Raw genomic sequence first — 17,757 nt, 5'->3', positions numbered from 1 at the left:
CCCACTTTCTCCCTTGAGAGTGTCCCCTTTCCCCCTTTCCTATCCCTTCTAAGAAACTCATGTGTGTTACTCTGAGTGACATGCGTGATATCTTTCTGGCATGACTCAAGAATCAGGAATTGAAGGGGGGTCTCCGTGCTGCCTCAGTTGTACGAAGGCCCCAGCCCTGTCACATGGCCCCAGGCCTGCGCCCCAGCACCTAGCTTCCTTTCTGCAGACCCACTCCCTCTGGCTCCTCCCTGTTGGATAACCGCCAAATTGCTTTGGTTTCTATTTCCTTGTTACGTCCCGCCTATGCAGAGCACTGCCCGGCGGCCGTGAAAGGCAGTGGTGGCCACAGAGGTGGTGGACAAATGGCTTTCTGCGGAGCCCAGCCTCCCTACCTGAGCCCGGTGAGTATCAGGGAGTGGTTTCAGGACTGTCCCCAGAGAAGCTGACTGCCACAGCCCTGGAGAGGCAACTCTGGATCTCCCAGGAAACAGCTGGGTGGTGGGTGGGTCGGGGGGCATCCAAAAAGCATGAGATGGGCGGAAATGCCTGATTCAGCTCCTGTTCCACGCCAGTCTCATCTGTGTCTCTTGGGACGAGAGGGTGATAATCACCATGGTTCACGCATTTGACAGACACTCTGAACTCCCGCTGGGTGCCTGCTCCATTCGAGGTGCTTGGGGTAGACTGGACTAGTAGCTTCTAGAAGAGTGATGGTTAGGGTAATGGGGATGCCAGCGGGCTTCTGGGAGATTAACCACCCTCACTCATAGTAGTTAAAGCACTTACTCTGGAGAGGGCCTCCCTGGTTTGGTTGTTCACTAGCTGAGTGATCTTAGGCAAGGTCCTTTCTCTGGGCCTCAGTTTCTACATCTGTGAAATGGGAATCACCCTTGACCCCCACCTCCTAAGGTCGAGTCAGGACTGAGTGAGATAGCACATTTAAGCACTTCCTGGCACACTGTAGGTGCTTTTGGAGTGTTCAGTGTTATTAGGAGTCAGGGGGCACCAAGGGGGTATCTGTGCTCTTAGGACTGAGTCGGAGGTCACAGGCAAGGGAGTGTCCAGGAGTCTGCAAAGGGCAGCCTTGGAGGTGAGGCAGAGGCGGACTGTCCATGTGGGCTGCAGAGAGCTGCCTCCCACACCTTTCTCCCACCCGTCTGTAGGTGGCCTTGTTTGAACCCTGTAAGGTTTATTATCCCCACTTTACATATGGAAAAACAGAGGGTCCAAGAGGCTGAGGGACTTGCCAAATGTCTCCAGAAGGGAAGTGTCAGAAAAGGAAGGGGAGTCCACAGAGGGAAGACTGATCCTGGGAAGCAGGAACGCTGCAGCCCTGGGCCCAGGAGCCTTCCGCGGTGGTTGTGTCCTAGGTCAGGCCGGGGACGTTGGGCTGACAGAGCTCTTCCCGCAGGTAAGGGCTGAGGGGGCCGCAGCAGGGGCCAAGTGTGGGCCGGCAGCTTGGGCCTCCCATTTGAGCCCACGGCAGCCGAGGCCTGGGACCTGGTCTGACCTTCTCAGCGGCGGCCAGTGCTACCCACATCCCTCGGCCGCCCTGTGGGGGCTCCTGGGGTGGGGCCTGCAGGGTCAAGACGGTTCCCCACAGCATGTACACCCCCTCGCCGATTCACCATCACATGGGAAATTACACACGTGCTGACATTTTATTATTCTGATGATTAGCTTTTATGTGGATTTAGCAACAAAAATTCCTGGTTTTCTTTCAAGTCAGAAAGAAAATCCTCCTGCAGGCAAGAGAGAGTTCAAACAGGACTTGGGGTACAGACAAGAACAAGGACGTGAGCAGCCCCTATATGTGTGGTGAGGGAGCACCGCCTCACAGGGTGACCCGCTGACCTCTGGTAGTCTGAGCCAGACTTCCTCGCTTCCGCTTCCTCGTAACGCTGACACGCTGACACTGTTGTGCTGAGGAATGGCGCCCGCCCGCTGTGAGGGCCTGGCTTGGGAACCCTGCATCTACTGCTAGTCAGCCCTCTCCAAGGGCCAGAGCCACAGGCAGGACTGTGAGGCCAAGAATAAGGATGTTCTGTGCTTCATTAGCAGCCTGTGTGGTGAAAGCATGAGTTCTGGGGTTCAAATCCCAACTCTGTCCTTGACTAGCTGTGTGACTTTGGGCAAGTTACGGAACCTTTCTGTGCTTCATTTTGCTCCTCTTTCAAAGTGGCACTAACAATGGGAAAACGCAGGCCTGAAAGGTTGGCTACCCGCATGACCTGAGAACTTCTGGGGTTGCAGGGCCCTTGCTAAAAGTCATGTGCTGCCTCCTGCTGGTGGGCAGCCCCACCGCTGGTGCAGGACTGGGTACCCTCCGATGACGCTGGACCAGAAGCAGGAGGCTGTCCCCACTTTGGTCTATAAGGTCCAGTTCTGCTTTCTGGACTTCCAGACAGAAAGAGGAGGGGAATCTCCAGCCTCAGGAGCAGAGAGCAAGTTCTGGCCCAGTGGAGGGCTCGATTGGCCCTGATGCAAACAGCTGCATTATCAAGACTGAGCCTGAGACAGGGGCTTTCCCTGTGGCATCTCAGCTAACCCTCTCCCGAACACAGCCAGGCTGCATTATAGTCTGAGGAGGGACGGGGGCTCGGACAGATCAAGTGACTTACCCAATATCACAACCGCTGGCACAGGGAGCTGGGAAAGGAGCCAAGGCCAGTGGGTCACAAACCCAGCACAAGATGCCACCCTCCCTCCAGCAGGATCAAAAGTGGCTCCCATTATGTCCTGCTAAGAGCTTTCACTGACAGGGACTGGTCCCAATTCCACAGGAGCCTTAGCTGGCCAGGCCTCAAACCATTTGTTCTCTTACGGTGCTGGAGGTCAGAAACCTAAAATCACAGTATTGAAAGGCTGAGGTTGTAGCTCAGTGGTGGAGCACTTGCCTGGCATGTGTGAGGAACCGGGCGATTCCCAGCACTGCAAAGCGTCAGCAGGTCCGTTTCCTTCTGGAGCCCTCCAGGGAGGTGTTCCGCGGCCTTTTCCAGCTTCCAGAGGCTACCTGCATGCTGTGGCTTGCTCAGGGCTCCTGCTTCCCTCTGTAAAGCCTGCAGCTTCTTGGGGCGGGGTTGTGCTAGGTGGTAGAAAGCCTGGTTAGCATGTGCAAGGTTCTGGGTTAGATCCCCAGCACCACAAAAAAATAAAAAAGTAAATTAAATTAAATAAGCCATAATCCCAGTGACTTGGGAGACTGAGGCAAGAGAATCTCAAGTTTGAGCCCAGACTCTGCAATTCAGCGGGACTCTGCCCAGAACACTTTCCCCATCTTAAGTTCCTTAACCTAATGACATCTGCAGAGTCACTTTTGCCCTTTCAGGTAACATATTCAGTACTCAGTACCTTGCAGTCAACCAGTGTTATCAGGTTCTCCTGAAGTTTTCCGGAGATAGTTTATCGGTAATAGTCAACGTTTGCATGCCGTTTCCCCGCCACCCATTTTTTATACAGATGGCGTAACTCCACATCAGTGCTCAGAGTTCCCTCCTTTTTCTTTTTAAGGCTATGTTGAATCTATCATTTGGAAATAGGATAATTTATTTCACCGTTTTCCTGTTGTCCTTTTAGGGTCTCTCCAATCCTTTGCTGTTATAAAGAGGAAATGAATACCTTTGTTTATTTGTTGACACTTCAAACGATCATTTTCCAGAATTTGGGGACACCATTTAAAATGTTTTGAAATCTCAGAAACCTTTTTTTTTTAGAAACTGTCACCTTAGAGATTAAGGTCCTCTGTGCTGCCCCATGATCTCTACCTTTCTTCCCCGCCACAGGGCTTCTCTGTCTTATCCCCAAGAGCCACCAAACACTGTTTTCTCTTCCTTTTTTCTTTTTCTTTCTAATCCTGGGATTTGAATCCAGGGCCTCACACATGCTAGGCAAGTGCTCTGTCACTGAACTATCTCTCCAGGCTCTTTTTATCTTATTTTAAGACAGGACCTCAATAAGTCACTGAGGCTGGCCTCAAACTTGAGATCCTCCCGTCTCAGCCTCCTGAGTCACTGGAATTACAGGCATGCACCACCATGCCTGGAAGCTTTCTGTTCTTCACACCTCAGTGTGAATAAGCTTCCATGGAGGGTGTGGGCTTCCCAGCATGCTGTGTTTTAAGTGTTATCTCTTATGATAGCATAAAAGGCTCTGGTGAGAATGTCAGGCTTCTGCAAACAGGGGAGGGAGGTATTTTCCAATACCCTGGAAAATACTTCCTCTCACATTGTCATGCAAGGTCAGCTGCCGGTCAATACCCTTCAAATCCATGCATGCCATGCTGGTCCATAACTATTAGGCTGACTCTACTTCACGGACAGGGGTGACAGCGAACTCCAAGACACAGAGAAGTAGTGACTTGCTCAAGGTCACTAAAGTACTTCATGATGAGTTCAGACATGTCCTGAGTGGCAACAAGAGACACCTTCCTGAAATGTCCTTCAGCAGCAGCATCTGCCTGGGGTCTGGGCCCTGTGCTGGGGCCAGCCCTCAGTTGGATGGGCTTCTGTAGGTTCAACATCGTCATTGACTGCAGGACACAGGCCAGAAAGAAGTGTCAGTGGGCTGGACTTGGCAGCTGGTGCTATTTGGTTGAGCTACAGTGTTTGTTTCACTTGCTAACAGAGAAAATTCAAATCTGCAGTGCAAACAGCATTAGGGCAATCTACGCCCTTCCCCAGCCCCCGCCCCCCACAGCTGATGAACTTTGCCCTATCTCGCTTCCTCCCTGCCTTGGCCCACTTCCCTTTCCACCCTTGGGTTACTCTGAAGCAGATCCAGAGAGCATTTCCTTGCTATAGGAACGCACACATCCTTTATGGAGAACTCTTTCCCCTAGGAATGAAAATGTTTACTCAAAAGATAATAATAAATCTATATTTCGGGGTTACTCTTTAAAATTCAGAAACCTTGCCAACACTGAGCCTGGGTGGCAGTCATTAGTTAGAGCTGAGTGGACGCTGCTATGTCGGATGAGGGGTGTGAGGTCCCCTCTGCCCCAGTCTCCACCACTCCCTCTTGGGGCTCATATGCATCTCAGCCCCTGCTCCCATAAACGACTAATTTTTGCAGGGAATTGGCCTACAGGAGATGGTAGAGTAGACAGTGTGAAAACCACCCAGGAGACAGGACCGCGCTTGAATACAGGTGGCAGAGCTGCAGTGGACAACAGGCATTCAGAAGTATGCTCTGGAAGTCACCTATTTGGGAATTTTGCCCAGAGAGAAGGAGACAGGGTGAGGATGAGGGTGGCAGAGAGGCACCTACGATGTGCCAGTGTTCTTCCTGGACTTTTTCTCACTCAGTCATCCAACAAGCTGACGGAGTGAGGGGTGGGGCCCGTCTCTATTATGCAGAGGAGGAAACTGAGGCGAAGAGCTGAATAAGCCTCCCTAGCCACTCAGGGCTGGGGCAGCAGGGGCAGGCTGCTACTAAAGCTTGGCTGCTTCCGCATCCGAAAGGCCCTCCTTCTGGCGGGTTCCTGGGTAGTCACTTCCTCTCACACTGTCATGCAAGGTCAGCTGCCGGTCATTTCCTCTCGGAGTCCAGTGGTGTCCTTCTCATGACTTTGGAATGTCCGTAACTAACCACATGGCTTCCGCCTCTGCAGATCTCTGAGGTTGGGACCCTACCGGTTCCATCCCCAGGCCCTAGCACGGTGCTCACACCCAGGCGAATGCCAGCCAACTGATGTCCCCACGTCTTCTCCTTGCAGATCGTCCCCTTTTCTGGGATAATCCAAGGAGGTCTCCAGGAGGGACTCCAGATCACTGTCCAGGGGACCGTTCTTCACTCCTTTGAAAACAGGTATAGACATGGTGCTGCTGTGGTCTCCAGCCCCATCCCTTAGCCACCACAGGTGCTGAGCCTGGAGGGCCAGGCCCTGCCCACACTTCCTGCACCACTGTGCACAGGTGCCATCAGCATAGACTCCAAGGCTCCCTGTCCCAGAGAACTCAGTAAGGAGGGAAGTGACCCAGCGGTGCAAAAGCAGAACTCCTTTTATTCCGATGCTGGCTGCGCTGTCTACTTTGGAGCCCTCTTTCTGTGGATGTGTGGAAATATTTAAAGTTCCCATCAGAAGTAATTTGATCTCTTTCAGTTTTAAAGTATTTTCTGGAAAATACTAAGTCAGCCAAAATGCCCATCGGTGCTGTTTCCCCCCCTCCTCAGTGAAGTGGGGGCTGTCTGGGAAGGCGGAAGAACTCATATGTCCTTTCAGGCTGGAGGGGTCTCTGACCCTTACACAGGCCTGGCTGACCTCTGCTGAGCTACTCTGTCTGGGTGGTGCAGAGGTGTGTGGCCTTTATCAGGTTTGGTTGCGGGTCTACGAGGCAGCTGCCTGCTGAAGTCCTCAGTGCCTACAGAAGCCCCTCTTGGGCTCAGGTGTCTGTCTCAATCCCAGAGCCCTGTCATCACCTTACATGGGGCACTAGGACCTCCTGGATCCTCTTCACACTGAGGTCTTGGCTTGGCAATCTGGATTTGAATTGACTTCCTCCACCATTACCATCGCTCCAGGGTAGACATGGCCATATGGCCATGACCCTCCTCCAGCACAAGGAGGAACTCCTACTTCTGCCCTGTCTCTAAGAGACTGTCCCTCCTGGTCTGTGCCTCTGCCTTGGGAACTTTTGTTCTCTCCCTTCCCTGGAGCAGGAATTTTCAAAAGATTTCTGAAGTTGGAGGGCTGCCAAGGGACAAATACATCCAGAGATATTTCGAATCAATATTCTCCATCAAAAGAGAAATGACTTTTATTTTGTGACTCCAGGTGCTTCTTAGCACTCCTGGAGATAGGGCCAACGGGGATGAGGCTGGGTTCTGGGCCCTCTGAGTTCACAGAGCAATCTGGCTTGAAGGATGAGGTCAGTGCTTAGCTGGTCAGAGTGTTCCAGAACGTGCCCTCTTCCAACAGAAATCAAATGGGCTCCACAGGAACTTAAAAGGCTTTCACTGGGGTATGGTGCAGTGCTGGGCACCATGAGGGACAGAGAGGACAGAAAACCAGGGCCCTGCCCTGAACTCTGGGTGGGCTGGGAGAACAGAGAGAACAACGCAGCAGGCAGAAGCCACGTTCAGGTAGAATTTGGGGAAAACTGGACAGGAGGGAGAGGCCCCAGGGGACAACCTGAGAGTTGAATTTGGTCTCAGGGTCTGGATATGACAAGGAAAAGCAGAGCCATACTGAGCCCCCTTGTGAGCTAGCTGCCCTGGAAGGTTCTTTGGTTTATAATTGCTCCAGCTGTGCCCCAGAGGGAAGCTTCCATGATGAGGGGCTTCATCCCCAGAGAGAGGGGTGAACATGCACTGGGGCTTCCTGAACATGCCCTCACTCAGTCGTCCCTTCCTGAGTCTGGCAACCTGAGGACAGTGTCTGGGGGTCTGAGGCCCAGCTCACTTGACCTCAGGGTCACCACTTCCATACCTCGTGTGTTCCCCCAAACACACACCAACATCCAGTGAGCACCAGACTCCACAAAACTTCACACCGTGGATTTTTCGAGCTAGAGAGATCATATTTATCCCACGCTTCTTTTAGACATTGTCATTGTATGTGTCTGCCCACTGATTTCAAATGATCTTTAAATTTGTTCTTTCCTTTGCCAGTTGAGCTGCTGCAGCTGGCTTCCAACACTGGCCCTGGGAGCGTCCCCTTGGCACCGAGCCTCTCCCTTCTAGGCGTGCTTAATGCTCCCCATCTTTCACATTCGTTTGTAATTAGTTCCCAAGACCCAGGCTTGCTGCCAACGCCAGCTCTTTCCCTTACCCATTTTTCTACTTACTTTTCTAGAAAATCATTCTAGAACAGTAACATGCAATAATTGCATGACAACATATTAAATCTAAATTAGATGAACAACAACAAAAGATGCCAACAGATTCGTGTCCGCCATGCAGGTTATATGCAAAGAAGTCCATGGTGCCAGGCCCTTGGGTTCTGATGTTGGCAATGACCGTGTTACGGAAGACTTTTGTTTCCCTCTGCCTAGGTTTGCTGTGAACCTGCAGACTGGCTTCAGTGACAAAGACATCGCTCTCCACTTCAACCCTCGGTTTGAAGAGGGAGGGTATGTGGTCTGCAACACGAAGCAGAAAGGATGCTGGGGGCCCGAGGAGAGGAAGATGCAAATGCCCTTCCAGAAGGGGAAGCCCTTTGAGCTCTGCTTCCTGGTGCAGAGCTCAGAGTTCAAGGTAAGCGGGAATCCCTCTCCCTGTCCCTGCAGGCTTGGTGAACAGCTTTTAAATAATCACACTGATTGAGATCAGGCCAGAGCGACACTACTAGATCACAGGACTGTGGCCTTCTAGATCATCACCTGTGGCTGCTGGTCTCCATGCATGAGTTCACCTGCATCTGCAAATGCACCTGTTGCTTCTTTACTGTGAAAATAAGAACTAGTTATGTCACCATGGTGTTTTTGGGGGGCTCCTGTCTTTAACGTTCAAGTTAATCCCATTCCCCTGCGGTAGCCATTTCTCCACTTCTGGTAACATATCTCTTTTGGCAGCCTTGTTCCAGACTTTATCCAGGTTCTGGTATAGCCCTGTGGTTTTGTAAGTCCCTGCAAATTACCTTTGCAGGCAGAGCAGTGTCTCTGGGCTTGGGAACCCAGGCCGGGTAAGAATGTTCTTTCTGTGCTGTGTGACATGGGGTTCCCTGCTTAGTGTGCGACCTGAGATCCATTCTCTCTCCCCATGAGCATTTTTATGCATACTTAAAAGATACCCTGGGTGAGCTGTCACCAGAAAAATGAACCAGCTGTAATAAATGAACAACTGCTGGAACACAAAGCCAACAACTGGAGACTGGGGTCGGAGGCATTTGACCCACGTGTTCCTGACACTGGCACAGCCCTGAGGGCCACTGATGCCCCTGCAGAGGGGGACTGGCTGTGAAAAGCAGGCTCAGGCCTTCCTTTCCAGAAGCGGGGCTCCAGGAGCTCGGCCGTGCTCCCGCCCTGGCCTGGACTCCTCCCTGGAACGCGCTCTCTTTTGCCAGGTGATGGTGAACAAAAACTTCTTTGTGCAGTACGCACACCGTGTCCCCTTTCATCGCGTGGACACCATCTCCATCACTGGGCCTTTGCAGCTGTCCTACATCAACTTCCAGGTCAGACCGAACACCTGGCACCCGTGTGGGCTGGGGTACAGGGCCCCATCTGGCTGTCTAGACTCAGTGGGCCCAAAGGTACCAGCCAGTCTCCTCCCCAGGTGGCTTTGGGCACATGCTGATTGGGGAACCAACCAGTCCTAATGTTTGTCTCCCCACTCCTCTGTCACTCTGCCTGGCCTGTGTTGCTGTCTCTGTCTGAAGTACCTGCTTTGTTCTCCCAGACCCGCTCTCCTCTGTCTGTCACTCTCTATTTCCACCCTGGTTAGCAGAACTGGAGGTTCCAGAAAGAAGCAAGCAGAATCCAGTTTAAATCCCCAGCTCTTGCCATCTCACCATCTGTGGGGGAGCAACTTCACCTCTCCCAGCCTTGGTTTCCTCATCTGTAGGATGGGCACAGTCATTGCCACGGGGTTGTGTGTTTCCACGCTACCATATATGTCAGAGGGCACAACTCTACAGCCCATATCGTCATCTCTGTTTTAAAATATGTAAAAGCCAAAGAGACATCATGTGAAGAATGGGAAGGTTGGGGTACGCTGGGCCTATAGTAGCTCCTCAATAAACAAGAGCTCCTTTCCCTGGGAGCCTCATCCCTCACATTCTTTCCCTCCCTGACTCTCTTCCTGGCAGGGGAAGGACAGAGAGAGGGAGAGGGAGGGACTGCCCACCTGCCCTTACTCACCCAGCTATCCCTTTCCTCGAGCTCGACCCGCCTGGTCCTGAGCTGGCCTCTGTGTGCCTGGCGGCTCCTCCCACCCCGACTGCTCCTCTTCCTTGGCTCCATGGACGCGCCGCATCAACCCGTGGTGCCTTTTGTTTTAACAGAGGTCTCCCGTCCAGCCGGCCTCATCCTCGATGCAATTCTCCCAGCCTGTCCGTTTCCCACCAAAACACAGGGTGCGCAAACCAAAAGTGAGTTAAAGACGGAGGCCCCGGGAGGCTGAGCAGATAGCAGGAAGGACACAGGGCCGGCCCACAGGCCATTCCAGCGCATCACACCCGCTCAGGATTCCCTGTCTGCCTCTGCCGGGTGCCCAGAGCCGGGAGACCCTGGATTTCTACCCCCTTCCAGGGTGCCCACATCTCTCCCTCCCCAAAGCCTGCGCCATGGTCCAGGCCACAGTGACCCCTCACCGTGACCACTGCAGTCTAGTTCCTCACACCCACTTGTCTTCCCGTAGCACATCCCATCTCCTCCCTCCTGGCTCGAAGCCTCAGGCTCTTCTGAATAAAGCGCCAGGTCCCCAGAAGAGCGTAGCAGAATGTTCCCGGGATCCATCTGGCCCCACCTTCCTGCCTCCAGCCCAGTCCACTCATGAAGTGTGTGCAGCCTCTGCTGCTCCCTGGAGGCCTCTTGGGCCACCATGCTTTTGCCCGTGCTGTTCCCACTGCTGAAACCACCATCTGCCCATCTCACCCCAGCAAACTACTAATCACACGCACTGTGATTCTCTGCCTAAGTGTCACTCCTCCAGGGAATTTTCCTGTCTGGAAGACCACCAGATGCTCCCCTCTGTGTCCCCATGACCTTTGTCCATATCTGTGCCATGTAGTCACCATGTCCTGTTATAACCATGCTTGTGTGTCTGTCCCTGTCACTGCACAACCTCCTTCCCTGTGCCCACAAGCTCCCGGAGCGCTGGCATTGTGGCACCATTATTTGTGCACTGGCACCTTGCACAGTGCCTGACATAAACAGGGACACAAGAAATGACTATGGGCTCTGGTTCCCACAACCAAGGGGAGTAGAAAGCAAACCAGGGCAAGAGTGACCTGGGAGGGGCAGGATCTGGGACAGGAAGGTGAGTAGCCCTTCCCCTGGCCACTTGAACAGTGAGGGGAGGGCTCCGTGCTCTGTCTACTCAGCCTTCCCATGGACGATGATGACATGGATGTCACACTACTGGCCTCCCATCACACTAAATACAGGGCTGGTCAAGCTCCAGGAAACATTTGCAGAGCAACCCAGATTTGGCCCTGGCCTGGGGAGGATATAGGGTGTGGTGGATCCAGTCAGACAGATGGGGTGCCATCTTGGATTTTCTCACTTGCTACCTGGGCCAGCCTGGGCAAGTTGCTTTGCCTTTCTGAAGCTCCAGGCCTAGTGAAACAGGAGTTAAGGATGCCTCCCTTACTGGAAAATGAGAAGAAACCCAGTGCACAGCTCACAAAGGGGCCTTCTGTGTTTCACCTGATGGGTGGAAGAGGGCATCAGCTGTTGCCTCTAGGGACTCAGGGAAGCAATATGGTCTGCGTTGGACCCATCTGGGGAAGCCAAGGGGACATCCCCCTTCCCCAACCCTGAGACCTCGTGCACCTCGGGGTGAGAATCTGATGCCGCAGGCTTAGGAAAGGAGGCGGAGGGAGGTGAGCGTTGGGGAAGTCATTTCTGACCGCAAGAAGCCCCCCTGGAGGTAGGCAGCTGTGTCTCCCCCCACATGGAACCAGCCATCGTTTTGAGTTTTCTTGTCCTTTCAGCCTCCAGGCATTTGGCCTCCAAACTTGGCTCCCATGGTAAGTCTCCTGCTCTCTCTTCCAGTTCTCTTCATTTTCGTTCTTCCTGTGGGTTAAAGGGAGGAGGTGTGGCCCGGTCCATCTGCCTGGCCTCTGGGATGCGGTGTGGGAACCCGAGGGTATGACTGGCTGGCTGATGCAACAGGAAACAACCTGGATGGCCACTTGTCTGCTGAAGGCCCCGGCATCTTGCGGGCAACCTCAGAGGCCTCACATTCCCCTCCTGCCTGCAAAGTTGCGCAGAGGGAAATTCCCCTGAGAGGAAAGTGGGGCCAGAGGCCACATGGGTAGGCATCTCTCTTCTCTGGAGCTCTAACCTTTGGCCCCCACATTCCCTTGAGCTTAGAAACCATTCTATTCACCCCCTCTGGTCCCCAATTACAGCTCAAAGTTGACCCTCTTTGGAGTGTGTGTGTGTGTGTGTGTGTGTGTGTGTGTGTGTGATGGTGTCCACTGGTGGCAGGTGGTGGCATTCACACTAGTGGGAGCTGGTTGAGACTTGGTTTCTTTCTTCCAGACTCAAACTGTCATCCACACGATGCACAGCGCCCCAGGACAGATGTTCCCTGTAAGTCTAAAAATTCCTTCTTAGCTCACAGCCCCGTGGCTTCCCTCTTCAGCATCAGCAGAATTCCCTAGAGTCCCAGAACTGATTTAGCAAGTCCCAAAGTAGTTTAGCAAGGAGGATGGGGACAGATGGGGCTAAGCCTCCTGGTCAGCAGCCTACAGCTAAAACTCCTTGGGACAGTGGAGATTCTGGAACGGTCATCAAAGAAACAGGTCCGCTAGGAATCAGAAGGGAAATGGTTCCTTCTGTTACCGAGAGATGGGAGAGTGGTGCCCCAGCTCCTGGATATGAGGTTCCTGGACTTGGAACCTGAGGACAAGTCTCTGCAGTGTCACTACTGATCACGGGCTAGACTTTTCTCCTCCTCCAGTCATTGCAAATCAGGTGGGGGCCTGGAATGAGAGGGGCTTCCTTGGAGGTGCTGAGAGAAAGGTGTCCATAATGGGATTCAGGAACACAGCAGGAAGTTTCAGGTGCTGATGGGCATGGCAGGCGAGTGACAGAATTCAAGGACTGAGTCCTCACAACGCGGTCATGCTGAGCAGACTCCAGAGTGTGTGGGTATGTGTGTGTGTTTGCATCTGCATGTCCATGTTGAATTTCCTGGTTTCCTTTCCACAGAATCCTGGAATCCCGCCTATGGTGTACCCCAACCCAACCTATGTAAGTAGGTTTTGGAGGAGGCAGGAGATTCCATCTGTGTTGGGAGGGAGGGAGGGCAAGGGCTCCTGGGGATGATCCTCTGACTTGCATAATGAAAGACCATCCATTGTCAAGTTGAGATTTTAAAAGCATCCATGCAAATTAGAAGACTGTCCAAAGGAGCTTTCAATTTTAAAGTGGTCTCTCCAGTGTGAGTAAATTATATGACCTTCCCTTTCCGCCCCAAGAATCCTTTTGTGTTGGCCAGAGTTCCTTTTGTGACAGTGTAAGCCCACTACCTTCTGGAAGGCTGAAAAGTTTTCTTTACTGAGCCAGATAAAGAAGTCCTAGGGATCCTTCTGGAAGATGTCCTGCTCACAGACATGGTTCTAGACTTGGCTGACCTGTGGAAATTGGTTCAGAGTTCCCTGAGGCAGTGGTGGCTCTCTGACTGCTGCTGGCTGACATGTCCCCACCCTCCCACCAGCCGATGCCTTTCTTCACCAGCATCCCGGGCGGGCTGTACCCATCCAAGTCCATCATCGTGTCAGGCACTGTCCTGCCAAGTGCTAAAAGGTAAGACAGGGCCTCCAGGGCTCTCAGGAAACAGAATGAGACCCCCAAGGGCTTCTGGCCATCTCCTTGGCTCCAGACAGGTCGGGCATCAAGGGGAGGGGCTGGGGCCCAGAGCTCTGTGGATAGAGAGGGTCCATGTGAGTTGCCCACCCCAGGTTCCACATTAACCTGCGCTCTGGGAGTGACATCGCCTTCCACCTGAACCCCCGTTTTGATGAGAACGTTGTGGTCCGCAACACCCAGATCAACAGCTCTTGGGGGTCTGAGGAGCGAAGCCTGCCCGGAAAAATGCCCTTCACCCGAGGCACCAGCTTCTCGGTAAAGTGCTGTGGCCTGGAACTCAGAGGGGCTCATGGGGTGCAAGAGGAGAAGGGGTGGGGCAACCTGGAGCAGAATGAGGTCTGATGCCCAGAGAAATGAGAATGTTCGACAAGCTATTATTTTTATGGTTATTGCCCGCCCCCTGCCTCCGCAGCAGGTATCAGTGTGCTTTCACATATGAGCAAACAAACTCACAAGGACAGGGAGGTTACTTGCCAGAGGTCACATGGCCAATCTGTGCCAAGTGGAACCCAAGAATGAGACACGGTTCATTTACTCACATATTCATTCAGCAATCACTGGTTGACTATTTTATGGGGCCTACTTTGTAGGAAGTACCCCACTGGCTGTGGGTGCAGCCACAACGCCGACAGACAGGGTCCTGCCCCCACGGAGTTCACAGTCTAGGCCGTGAGGAACAAGGGAACTGTGCATGAATGGATCATTGCAGAAAAGGACAGAAAGGGAAACTCAACACTGGACTGGGGGGAGCCCTGTGAGGGGGTGGGGAGTGGGGTGGGGGCTGCTCCTGCCTTGTGCAGAGGCGAGCGGGGCCCATCTGGAGCAGCGAGGCCAGGGGCTGCAGGGTGGAGAGCCAGGGCAAGAGAGGTGTGGGCATAGCTGGAGGCCTGGCCACCCAGAGGGGGCCTTCTCTACCCTGACCATGCAGTCCAATCACTTAGAGAGCTTAAAAAGAAAAATCGATGTCGGGGCCCCCACCCCAAGCCAATTTGGGTCAATATGGGCCTCCATATTTTTAAGATGCGCCCTAGGTGGTACACTCTGCAATCAGGGTTGAAAATGACTGGCATGGGGCTTTGTGGGCCATGAAAGGAGCTTGGATTTTAATACAATGAGAAGCCATTGGAGCGTTTCCAGTCTGGGAACAATAACCTGATTTGTAGATAGCTCTGAGACCTTTGGTGACACAGTGCTCAGCAGCTCAGTTTCCTCCTCTATAAAATGGAGTAATAATAATAGAGACCTCATAGAGCTGTAAGAATGGAATGAGAACACAGCTGGGGCATGCTTAAGGCAGTGCCCAGCACACAGCAAGAGTGGCATGCTCGCCATCGCCATGGGGTGAAGGGCTTTTGACATTTGTTCTCTGCCTGCCTCTCAGAGAGGTCTCTGGCTGTAAAGGATGTTAGGAGGCACTGCAGGAGTCCAGGCCCAGAGCACTGAGGACACAGATGGCACAAGACAGTATTCTTGTTCCAACTGGAGGGTGAGGGTGGGGTGAGGGGCGTGGCCTGGGGAGGCAGTTGGCTCAACTGGGAGGGGGTCGGGGAAGGCTGGGGTTCCAGAGGGTGAGAGGAAGTGGGGAAGGCGTGCAGGGTGGAAACAGCATTCCAAGCTTGGAACAGCATATGCTAAAGTACCAGGGAAGGAGAGCACATGGATGGTTATTGATAATTCAGTGTGGCCAGAACGCAGGTGGGGGGCTTATTAATGGCCAAGGCAGGAGGGAGGGAAAGAGGGAGATACAAGCCTGCATTTAGGGCTGCTGATTTTCCAAGTGGAAACAACATGGCCTCTCTACCCAGGTATGGATCATGTGTGAAAGTCACTGCCTCAGGGTGGCTGTGGACGGTCAACACCTGTTTGAATACTTCCACCGCATGAAGAACCTGCCAGCCATCAATAACCTGGAAGTGGCAGGTGACGTCCAGCTGACCCATGTGCAGACATAGGTGGGCTCCCTGGCCTGATGATGATGACTGGGACGTGGTGCTGAGTTTCCTCCTCATCTTCACTCCCCTGTCTCAGCCCTGGTCCCCCAAATCCTACTGTCCAAGAAGAGAGGCATGCCAGGTGCTCAGTACAGGTGAAGCTGTGTCACTCCCCTCGGCAGAGAGGGAGGCTCCTGAGCCTTCCGAGTGCCCAGCCCAGGCCTACGCTGAATGTGGTGTGCAACCACATTCCCATCCGGGGCTCAACTCCAGTCCCCAGCCAGAGCTCGGTACTCCCAGCAGCGAGGGGACCGCCTCGGCCCCGCCCCTTTCTCAGACCTTTAACCTCGTTCCCTCTCAACTGGCACCCTGCTCGGCTCCCCACCCCTCCCGGAAGCCACCCTGATTACATCCCACTGTCTTCCACCTATTTTCTTAGCAGGGTCTCTCCCAAAATAAAGAAACTGAAATAAAAACGCTTGCTGGCACATGCATGTTGGAAGCCCATGGCTTACTAAATGTGTCTGGAGACATGGGGATTCTGTGGAGTTGGTGGTCCCTGCCGAGGGGAGCGGGAGAGACAGCGTGGGCTCCTTTGTGGGGGGGAGCCTGGCGTCCGCACCTACTCTCAGTGAGCCCCTTGCAAGCCTCATGAGAGTGCTGGAGAGAGCAGGCTGGGCCTGGGCTTCTTGTGCAGGGCTCCCTGGATCTTGGTAGCTGGGTGAACCCTGGATACAGCCCCATGCTTCAGAGATGGAGGAAGGGCCAGGACGGAGCCCATGGGGGCCATGGCAGAGCCTCATCAGAACCTTGTGCCTGAGTGGGAGCAGGAGGCAGGTGTGATGAGAAGCTGACTCTGAAGCTGTCCCGGCATTGGCGTCAGGACGTGCAAGAGGAAAGTGGCTCAGTGTTCAGGGATCAGCCAGCCACTGGGCAGCATAAGGGAGCCCAGCATTGTATCCACGTGATGCCAATGTACTCTGCTCACTCCTCAGGAACCAGGGTGGGACTTAAAGAGAGCTCAGACCAGCAGCATGGACATGACCGAGGAGTGGTTAGAAATATAGCACCTTGGCCAGGCACAGTGGCGCACGCCTGTAATCCCAGAGGCTTGGGAGGCTGAGGCAGGAGGATTTCGAGTTCAAAGCCAGCCTCAGCAACTCAGCAAGGCTCTAAGCAACTCAGTGAGACCCTGTCTCTAAATAAAATATGCAAAGGGCTGAGGGTGCAGTTTAGTAGTTAAGTGCCCTGGGGGGAAGGAGGGGGAGGAGGGAGGGGGAGGGGAAAGGGAGGAGGGGGAGAAAGAAAGCAGCACCTTGGGTCCCACCCAGATCTACTGCACCAGAATCTGCCTTTTAACTTTTGTACATTAATTTGTGAGCAGCTTTGGTCTAGGTGACTGGACTCTTGGCCAATGCTGTTCAAGATGCATCACTGTCATTTAAGGCATGAAGCTTTTCTGGGCAACAAGAATTTGGGAGGACCCCTTCCCCCATTCTCCCACCCCCATTGGAGTAGCTGCTACCAGAAGTGGCAGGAAAGGAGGTAAGGGAGCCCATGAAGAAGTGGGCCAAAATGAGGCTGGGAGCAGGATTTTTCTAGACTACCACTTGCCCCCAACTGAGATGTTTTTGTGGCTCTGACCAGAAGGAGATGCAGCTCTGTCTCTTAAGAAGCTCCCTGGTTGGAAGGCTGAGGCAAGAGGTTTGCAAATTCAAAGCCAGCCTCCACAACTTGATGAGACCCTGTCTCAAAATTAAAAAATAAATGGCTGAGGTTGTGGCTCAGTGGTAGAGTGCTTGCCTTGCGTGCATGGGGCACTGGGTTCGATCCTTAGCACCACATAAACAAATGAAATATATAAAATAAATGTACTATGTCCACCTACAACTAAAAAAATTAAAAATAAATGTAAAAAAAACACTCTGGGGATGTGGCTCCATGGTTAAGCACCCCTCAGTTCAACCTTCCATCCTCAAAAGAAGCAGCTTTCTGGCTGGCTCCAAACCCAGAAAAGGACCACAGCCTCCCAGTGGGGAAAGGATAATGCATGCCCTCACCCTACACAAAGTTTTCCACATGCAGGAAATCTTGTCTGCTTCCCCATGTACTAAATCACAAGTGACCAAACTCATCAAACAGGTGGCTACAGAGCGAAGAAACCCTGAGATAGGGCAGAGGCCTTAGCTAAAATCCTGGCACTATGTGGGGCACTATGGGCAGAACCCACCGCTCACCACACCCTGTGTACGATGATTTCTAGGTGAAGCACAGCTCCCACCCCTTGCCTGTGCCCCACATCCCCACCACAGGTGGGGGATCTTTGTCCATTGTGGCACCCATCAATCCTCCATAGA

General features: G+C 53.1%; 1 protein-coding gene across 2 annotated transcripts; it reads left to right on the top strand.

Annotated features, from left to right (window-relative positions):
• The first annotated feature begins 290 nt into the window (after positions 1-290).
• Positions 291-15,874, top strand: LGALS9 (galectin 9). 2 transcript variants are annotated; one of them, XM_079130516.1, is made up of 11 exons: positions 291-392; positions 5,705-5,796; positions 7,983-8,184; positions 8,993-9,103; positions 9,932-10,018; positions 11,585-11,620; positions 12,138-12,188; positions 12,810-12,851; positions 13,318-13,406; positions 13,562-13,724; positions 15,275-15,874. In XM_079130516.1, exons 1-11 carry the CDS (start codon positions 354-356, stop codon positions 15,419-15,421), a joined length of 1,059 nt encoding a protein of 352 aa, XP_078986642.1. In that variant the 5' UTR covers positions 291-353; the 3' UTR covers positions 15,422-15,874. The 2 variants fall into 2 exon arrangements, with proteins under 2 accessions (XP_078986642.1, XP_078986643.1); XM_079130517.1 differs by lacking the exon at positions 9,932-10,018.
• The last annotated feature ends 1,883 nt before the right edge of the window (positions 15,875-17,757 follow it).

The sequence above is a fragment of the Sciurus vulgaris genome (assembly GCF_902686455.1).
Source record: "Sciurus vulgaris genome assembly, chromosome: 3".
Lineage (NCBI taxonomy): Eukaryota > Metazoa > Chordata > Mammalia > Rodentia > Sciuridae > Sciurus > Sciurus vulgaris.
Note: the sequence above shows the minus strand (reverse complement) of the source record. Positions and strands in the feature narration are given on the sequence as shown.

Bases quoted from the DNA above. Each gene is read 5' to 3' on its own strand.
- LGALS9 (XM_079130516.1), top strand. From the start codon at position 354: ATGGCTTTCTGCGGAGCCCAGCCTCCCTACCTGAGCCCG. The intron at 10,019-11,584 runs GTGAGTTAAAGA...TTGTCCTTTCAG, and splicing joins ACAGGGTGCGCAAACCAAAA to CCTCCAGGCATTTGGCCTCC. The intron at 13,725-15,274 runs GTAAAGTGCTGT...CTCTCTACCCAG, and splicing joins CCCGAGGCACCAGCTTCTCG to GTATGGATCATGTGTGAAAG.